Source organism: Limulus polyphemus, unplaced genomic scaffold (genome assembly GCF_000517525.1).
Source record: "Limulus polyphemus unplaced genomic scaffold, Limulus_polyphemus-2.1.2 Scaffold844, whole genome shotgun sequence".
Lineage (NCBI taxonomy): Eukaryota > Metazoa > Arthropoda > Merostomata > Xiphosura > Limulidae > Limulus > Limulus polyphemus.
The window spans coordinates 344995-354799 of NW_013666454.1; the positions used below are offsets into that span (position 1 = coordinate 344995).

The 9805-nt window shown below is 35.0% G+C and overlaps 1 protein-coding gene across 1 annotated transcript in view; it reads right to left on the reverse strand.

Annotated features, from left to right (window-relative positions):
* The window catches only part of LOC106460828 (class E basic helix-loop-helix protein 23-like), a 61829-nt gene that overhangs the window by 15984 nt on the left and 36040 nt on the right, over positions 1 to 9805 (reverse strand). Inside the window, exon 2 of the mRNA XM_013920572.2 lies at positions 795 to 1239. Coding sequence (XP_013776026.2) covers positions 795 to 1224 — 430 coding nt within the window. The 5' untranslated portion in view covers positions 1225 to 1239. The remainder of the gene's footprint in view (positions 1 to 794; positions 1240 to 9805) is intronic.

Genomic DNA, 9805 nt, shown 5'->3' on the forward strand with positions numbered 1-9805 from the left:
TATTCTCGACAAGAAAGCTACGTTAATCAACGCATAAGTAACTAACAATACCAAGATTTCTCGACAAGAAAGTTACATTAATCAACAAACAAGTGCGTTCTCAACAAGAGAACTATATTAATCAACGCATAAGTAACTAACAATACCAATATTCTCGACAAGAAAGCTACGTTAATCAACGCATAAGTAACTAACAATACCAAGATTCTCGACAAGAAAGCTATGTTAATCAACACATAAGTAACTAACAACACCAAGATTCTCGACAAGAAAGATACGTTAATCAACGAACAAGTAATTAACAATATCAAGCATTCTCAACAAGAAAGCAACACTTAAGTAGCTAACAGTATGAAGAACTCCCAACAGGAAAGCTACGTTAAACAACGCACAAGTAACATGTTATAACTAAATCATTTTATGGTTCTTCATAAGTATTGAAATAGAAAGCTAAGTGATAAATTTATAGTAAATTTAGGCTTACGTTTTAGAGAAAGAACCAAGCACGTACAGTTGTATAGTCCCATTAAAAAGATGATAAAGAACAGTGTAAACAAATAGAGCAGTTGAAAATAGTGTCAAATATTTACATAAAGGGTTTCGTGATTAATCTTTGACTTTACATATTGGCGAAGAGATAAACTAACAACATTTATATTAAAATCAGAAAAGCTTTCAATAAAGAATAAATATGCTATAGAAATGGATAGAAAAATTGACTGTTTTAAAACTTTGTGAAAAAACATGTCAAAGATATTCAGATGTTAAAAGATTTGGTAGAGATTTCTACCTACTTGTGAATGGCCTCTTGTCCCGCGAGTTATCGTCGTCAGTGCTGCCTTGCTGGCCTTCATCAGCAGTATCACCATCAGTGTTACCGGTTTCACTCGGAGAGGATGGGGGTCCACCGTTCCGAAAACCTCTTAGGCTGGATGAGGACAGAGGAGAGGCCACGGGTCGTGACTCCGAATCAGAGACAGGTGCCGATGGTGGTATCGTTAGATTTGTAGCGTACTCGTTGATTGCTTGAAAGTCCGAGGAAGAGGAGCCGGAAGAAGCGAGCTGGGTCAGTGATCCCGTCCGGAAGGCCTCTGCTGTCGAGACTAAAGGTGGAGGGGGAGGTGGAAAAACAGAAGAAGGTAGTCCGTAGGAGAAAGCAGACGAGGTGATCATATGTCGAAATGTCGTAGAAGGGCAGGCAGATTCCATGTTTTCGAGGGACATAAGAATTTTTTTGCCCTACTCGTAAAAATCAAGTAACGAAAAATTGGGTGTCATTAAAAAAAGTACATAGATTTTAAATAAAAATATTTCAAAAACTACAACTTTAAATTGATTCCACCTTTAAGTTTCTCGGTATAGCTTATTTTTCAGCGAAGTTGATGCGGAAATTGTTCAAGTTTAGTCTCTGCCTCTAACATCCACAATAGATAATACATCCGCTTCTAAAAGTCTACTGTTCCCTTCTCCTCCTCTTGTGTGACGCATCACGTTTTCTCCGCCTATTCACGCACTTTATTGCCACGCCTGCTAGCCAATCACTCTGACGAGTGTACTGCGTGAAGATTACCAGCGGCTATTTGTTCCAATTGGGACAGTTGGTTCAAACGGCATGTGATTATAAATGTTTCTGTGACTTTGTAAGTTTAACTATTTGGAAAGCGATGTAAATATACGACTCCTCTACTAGTAATACCGTAATATTTAGAGACGTGACAGCTCCTCTACCTGTAATACCGTAATATTGTAGAGACGTGACAGCTCCTCTACCTGTAATACCGTAATATGTAGAGACGTGACAGCTCCTCTACCTGTAATACCGTAATATGTAGAGACGTGACAGATTTTTGTAAGCCTAACAACATTTCTTCGTTGAACACTATGCAGAGCTAATGTAATTTAATTCTGAAATAAGATCATATTATGAATTCTGATTGTATGAAACTATGAAATTATCTAAGCAAACAGAAAATAATGAGACAAAAATAAGGGGAACCGTAGTACTAGAATTCTAAAGGGTTTTATTTCATTATGTGAAATCGTGAAAAACGTAATGTTCTGATTAATAATACCTTGAAACTGCTCAGAAAACATGATCAACAATACTTCAGCATCTGTTTAGGGAAATTCAAACACGCCAGACTCTAATATCTTGTAAAATTGACAATACGAAAAGATGGTTTACAAGTAGCACTTCCTTTCTCATCCTAATATCTTGTAAAATTTACAATACGTAAAGATGCCTTACAGGTAGCTCTTCTTTTATCATCCTAATATTTCGTAAAATTTACAATACGTAAAGATTCCTTCAGGTAGCACTTCTTATCGCACCCTAATATCTTACAACACGTAAAGATGCCTTACAGATAGCATTTCGTTTCTCACCATAATATCTTACAACACATAAAAATGTCTTACAGGTAGCACTTTCTTTCTCACCCTAATATCTCACAACACATAAAGATGCCTTACAGGTAGCACTTCCTTTCTCACCTTAATATCTCACAACACATAAAGATGCCTTACAGGTAGCACTTCCTTTCTCACCCTAATATCTCACAACATAAAGATGCCTTATAGGTAGCACTTCCTTTCTCACCCTAATATCTCACAACACATAAAGATGCCTTACAGATAGCACTTCGTTTCTCTAACTTTACAGTGGTGCAAGTTTGAAAATTTTATAGTTGAAAACAACACGAACATTGTTTTAAAGTCATCATATACATTGAATATCATATCATTGATTATTTTCATTATTTGTATATATATATTATTTTCTTATTGGTATCTTTAATGTAATAAGAATCTGCAGTGAAGAAAAACAAATTGTTCTGTGTGAATTTTTCAAACCTATTTAAATCACCTTATGCGACTTCCAACAGTGTAAAATGTTACTAAGAGACTTATCACTTGTGTGTATCTTAACAAATAATATTTGATATTTTCAGCCTGAACGACGCCCTAAGCAACACATTGGCTAAATGCTGGATCAGAAATCCGAAGGCTCGTTCATAGCGCCCCCCAGTGGCACAACGGTATATCTGCGGACTTACAACGCTAGAATCCGGGTTTCGATACCCGTGTTGGGCAGAGCACAGATAGCCCATTGTGTAGCTTTGTGCTAAATTAAAAACAAACAAACAAATCGTTCATAGTCATCACTAATTTAGAAGAGCTGATCAATGACATATCGTCAATTCGAATCCTGGGCCTTGCAATTCGCAGACGATATTGCTTATCGGATGCCTAGTTTCAATAAAATAATTTCATAATGAAGACATTTTAGTAAATTGATAAACGATATCAGTGACAATTCCGAAAAAGTGAGGCGATCCAAGTTTTGCAATATGATATCTCTGTTTGAGTCAAAATCTGTTAGTGAACCAATCAGTTCGGTTAGATAATGTTAAGGGTCGGCATGGCCAGGAAGTTAGGGCCCTTGACTCGCTATCTGAGGGTCGCGGGTTCGAATCTCCGTCCCACCAAACATGCTTGCCCTTTCAGCCGTGGGGGGCTTATAATGTAACGATCAGTCGCACTATTCGTTGGTAAAAGAGTAGCCCAAGAGCTGGCGGTGGGTGGTGATGACTAGCTGCCTCCTCTCTAGTCGTATTCTGCTAAATTAGGAACGGCTAGCGCAGATAGCCCTCGTGTAGCTTTGCGCGAAATTACAAAAACAAACAAAATAAACAGATAATGTCAAAACGCGGGTTCTTTTATACTTTTTTATTGTTTTAGTAGTAACAGTTTTAAGTTCCAACACCCAAACTAAACTACTATTAAGCTTCAGTTGACACAATGGTGTATCGGTTATAAGTAGATTATTTTGCTCTATTTAGTCAGATTTTAAATGAAGGGTGACACTTTGTCAGATAAACAAATCTGTTTCAGATATTTATACCAATACCAGAGAGTAACGCTGAGTACTTCTCTGTAGCTAGACAGTTCAATCCGCTTTTTTTAAATTGCTCCGATTCAACTTGTGTTGTTGGCACATTAGCGGAACCCTGTCGGTTAAGTGTTACCGCTAGTTTAGGTAAATTAAATTGTCACATAATTATACATTAAAGAAGGAAAATGTATCAGTTTAATAATAATAAATTAACAGTTATGTTGCATCAATGCAAATAAAACTTCTTGTTCAAATACATAGAATAATGTTGTATAAGTATAACGTACAGCTTTTTGTTCAGATAAGTGGAATGTTGTATCAGCTATGGAAATAAAACTTCTTGTTCAAATACATAGAATAATGTTGTATAAGTGTAACGTACAACTTTTTGTTCGGATAAGTGGAATGTTGTATCAGCTATGGAAATAAAACTTCTTGTTCAAATACATAGAATAATGTTGTATAAGTGTAACGTACAACTTTTTGTTCAGATAAGTGGAATGTTGTATCAGCTATGGAAAGAAAACTTCTTGTACAGATAAGAATATGCCAATGCTATGTTATCTAGTATTTTTTCGTATATTAGAATTAATGGATTTGGTTTACGTAAATTTGAGGTTGTGTTACATAATTCATTTAAGAACGTCGATATCTGCTTAGTTTTCGTGGACGTTTTGAATATTTCTCATAAACGAAAACAGATACTATTTCACTTGAAGGTCACATCTCCGGACTTAAAGTATAGCTTTATTTATCCAGATAGATCATAAATAATTATTCAGATAGCTCATAAATAACTGTCCAGATAGCTTATAAATAATTGTCCAGACAGCTCATAAATAATTATACAGATAGCTCATAAATAATTGTCTAGATAACCTATAGATAATTATACAGTTAGCTTATAAATAATTATACAGATAGCTTATAAATAATTATACAGTTAGCTTATAAATAATTATACAGATAGCTTATAAATAATTATACAGATAGCTTATAAATAATTGTCCAGATAGCTTATAAATAATTATACAGAGAGCTTATAAATAATTGTCCAGATAGCTTATAAATAATTATACAGATAGCTTATAAATAATTGTCCAGTTAGCTTATAAATAATTGTCCAGTTAGCTTATAAATAATTATACAGATAGCTTATAAATAATTGTCCAGATAGCTTATAAAGAATTATACAGATAGCTTATAAATAATTATACAGATAGCTTATAAATGATTATACAGAGAGCTTATAAATAATTATACAGTTAGCTTATAAATAATTATACAGATAGCTTATAAATAATTATACAGATAGCTTATAAATAATTATACAGATAGCTCATAGATAATTATACAGATAGCTTATAAATAATTGTAGTTAGCTTATAAATAATTATACAGTTAGCTTATAAATACTTATACAGATAGCTTATAAATAATTATACAGTTAGCTTATAAATACTTATACAGATAGCTCATAGATAATTATACAGATAGCTTATAAATAATTGTCCAGATAGCTTATAAATAATTATACAGATAGCTTATAAATAATTGTCCAGATAGCTTATAAATAATTGTCCAGATAGCTCATAGATAATTATACAGATAGCTCATAGATAATTATACAGATAGCTTATAAATAATTAATTTCAAGATTTGTGTATTTTAAAATATCAAGGCCTACACACCAACAATGAAATCTTTTCCTCTGTTTTTGGCCGTTTTGAATATGGTGCAATACCACGAGACCTTAAGTTTTACTACATTTAGAATTTTCATATAAAGTTGAAACGGGACATGAAATTATCAGTGAGTGTAATTACTTATGAGCTATCTGTATAATTATTTATAAGCTATCTGGACAATTATTTATAAGCTATCTGTATAATTATCTATGAGCTATCTGTATAATTATCTATGAGCTATCTGTATAAGTATTTATAAGCTATCTGTATAATTATTTATAAGCTATGTGGACATTCAGATTAATTAGGTCAATGCTTACAACAGTTAGATTTCGTTATTGTTGTATAGGGTCTAACACCACTTAGTGTAATATTCTTATGATGATTTGATTTTAAATACACATATTTATTGACTACAACACAAGTAAGATAAACCGTTTGAAATAAAAGCCAACTCAACATAATCCCTAAAGCCTGTTTCCATAATAGCAGGTAAAAGAATACAAAAATTACTATTTATATAAATGTTTTAATACTTGTACAATATTATAAATATACATAGGAAACTGTGTGTTCAAGAAAGGTAGTTTTATTTAAAGAAACTTATATACTACTTTTAAAACTAATAGAATGTAAAATTATAATTAATCTCCACACTTCCCACAAAAAATAATGGGGAAAAATTTAACAAGCTCTTGCAAATTACACCTAAAATCTATTCCAAGATGTGAAAACACATGTTGGTTTAGTGCATTTAACACGATGTGAAAACACATGTTGGTTTAGTGCATTTAACACGTGCTCCCATATGGAAAGGCAATATCTTCGTTTTTTTTCTTTGCGCTTGATTACTTGCATATTTTATTTCTTAGTCACCTCTTCAGTATATAGCTTCTGTATAACTATGTGACAATGATCCCTGCTGGTGGCATTCATAGACTGTTGCCCGAAGTATAGACTATAAAAGCTTATTCTGATGTGTCCAAATCCAAGTGGTCATGTTGTGCACACACCATAAAACAATTGGATTGTATACTAGAAAATTGGGAAAACTTAACGCTGTCTGCACAACATGGCCGTTATGAGTCCACTATACTACCCTTGGATTCAAAGTGGACTTTTGAACAGAAACTGGAACAATAAGCAGTGACCGAACAGTAAATAAGGAACCGATTTCACTAGTCCGGCATAAGGTCGAAGAACTGTTCTTCAGCCCCGCGGTTGGCAATACAGCAATGTACTGCTCGTTTTCATGTTGGTCGAGACCGCTAGGCTAGGTAGCGTAGCGACTGGGCGCCAATATTTCCAGAAACGAATGAAAGTTTCGTGTTGCGGTAAGTACAAATGATAGACGGGTTCTGGTCTGGCGACTTTGAGGTAAACGGGATATTCAGTAAAACGTCGTTAAATATGACCGTTTATGTGGTGGTTAGTTATAATGTAGGTAGGCATCATTATAAGTAGGCGAATAGATCTTAATGCGCTACTTGTGTTTAATGCTCGGAATTATATTGACATAGTGTTGTAGTTAGATGTACATTTTCCGTGTACTCACACCAGAATTATTTCTTGACGCAGGTTAGTATCTGATATATACTGCCAGGACTAGCTTTGGACAAGTGATCTGAGAGTTCATGAATTATACAACAATGTGTGATGGTCTAAATGTCATATAAAACTCTGGGAGTCTCTTTAGAAATACGACGTCGATGAGCTTAATGTAATACATGAATATCCGACTGGCCGGATGATGTAGAGAGATTACCAGCGTTAGAGGAAAACAAACCTAAACATGGTATATTTATATTACGCATGATTCTCTATCAGACTCTATCTAACCCTAACCACTTTCCAGAGGAAAACAAACCTAAACATGGTATCTTTTTGTTACACATGATTCTCTATCAGACTCTATCTAACCCTAACCACTTTCCAGAGGAAAACAAACCTAAACATGGTATCTTTTTGTTACACATGATTCTCTATCAGACTCTATCTAACCCTAACCACTTTCAATTTGTGAGATTTAATATTCTGTGAGGTGCAACTAGGATACAGAGTTATACAATGGATTATCTGTGCTGTGCCTGTCGCGGGTATCGAAACCCGGCTTTTAGCGTTATAAGCTGTTAAACTTATAGCTGAGCCATCGGGAGGCCACTGTTAATGTATAAAGGGTTTTCGTAAGAGTTTACCTTTTTTCAGTTCTGGAGATTTGGCTGAAGAATAGTAGTTTTAAATATTTCAAGTGGTTGAAAAAGCAGGAAATGTTGAACATAACATATCTTGTGCTGTGTTAAGCCTTTACACAATATCAGAGCAGAAGAGCATTTTTTTTCCAGAGTTATTCAACTTTTGCGTGGTATGAGAAAATCTACGTGTAAAGTAAAGAATTTTTATTATTTACAAGTAACTTTGCAAATTTTGAAAAACAAAACGGATAACTTTAATTTAATGCATTTATTTATATCTGGTCGAAATTAACTGATGTATCATTTCGTACATCACGTGTAATAGTTAAACGAACCGCCTAAACGTCACATTAGTACCGCCTATATAATGTGTAAAGTTTAGTATATTCTAATCCCTTATACTGATAGCACACGACGAGAGACATTCGGCATGTAATGCTGTTTGAATACAAGAAGGGAAAAAACGCTTCTGTAGCCACAAAGAATATCAAAGAAGTTTATGGAAATGTTTTGAACGTTCGTAAGTGTCAACGATGGTTCAGCAAATTTCGTTCAGATGACTTTAGCCTTATAAAATTGTAATGTCACAGATCGACATGTTGGAATTGATATTAATGCCCTGAAGACGCTTATTAAGTCTAACCCAAGGTAACACACTTGAGAAATTGCATGTCTTTCATGAAACAGTACGTAAACATCTAAGGAATATGGGAAAACTCCATAAAGAAGGTGTTTGGGTGCCTCATGAACTCTCCGATAATATCATCGTTTCTAACGTGAACATTGCTTCGTCTCTTCTGGCACGTAATGCGCGTGAACCATTTTTGGACAGAATTGTCATCTGTGGGCAAAAATGGATTCTCTATGCGAATATTAAACGCTAAAAACAATGGCTCAGTTCTAGACAAAAACCACTTCCGACCCCAAAACCTGGACTCCATCCGCAGAAAGTGATGCTTTGCATTTGGTGGAACATCAAAGGAGTAATTCATTTCGAACTCCTCAGTTCACAGTGAACTGTCAATGCAGAGATCTATAGTCAGCAACTGGAACGTTTAAGTCAAGCCCTTCATCAGAAACGCTCTTCAATCGGAAAGGTGTTCTTCTTCTCTATGACAATGCACGCCCACATGTGGCACGTTTGACGCAACACAAGATTATGGAGTTGGGTTGGAAAGTTCTCCCCCACCCACCATATTCTTCAGATATGGCACCATCAGATTACTATCTTTTTCGTTCGCTGTTACACCATCTTAATGCGAAAACGTATGCAAATGTGGAGCGTTTTAAAGAGGACATCGACATGTTTTTTGCTTCAAAGCCAAGAGATTTCTTTAATCATGGCATTAACAACATGATTGTAAGATGGAAAAGCATCATCGATAAGAATGGAGACTATTTCATTTAATAAGTAGTCCGGGTTTTTCATCTCAAAAAGTGACAATAATTTCTTAACGACCTAATACATTGTAACTCATAGGACTATTGTTGCAAAGGTACTTAAAAAACATGTATTCTAATTTTCAAGTTTTTGAATAATTCCTCTGCATGAACATAAATGTTCCAGCTTTAACTTAAAAGAAGCTTTAAGCACCATAACGCTTTGCTACCAAAACTACAGCACCATAACGCTTTGCTACCAAAACTACAGCACCATAACGCTTTGTTACCAAAACTACAGCTCCATAACGCTTTGCTACCAAAAGTACAGCACCATAACGGTTTGCTACCAAACGTACAGCACCATAACGCTTTGCTACCAAAACTACAGCCCATAACGCTTTGCTACCAGAACTACAGCACCATAACTCTTTGCTACCAAAACTACAGCACCATAACGCTTTTCTACCAGAACTACAGCACCATACCGCTTTGCTACCAAAACTACAGCTCCATAACGCTTTGCTACCAGAACTACAGCACCATAACGCTTTGCTACCAAAACTACAGCTCCATAACGCTTTGCTACCAGAACTACAGCACCATAACGCTTTGCTACCAAAACTACAGCTCCATAACGCTTTGCTACC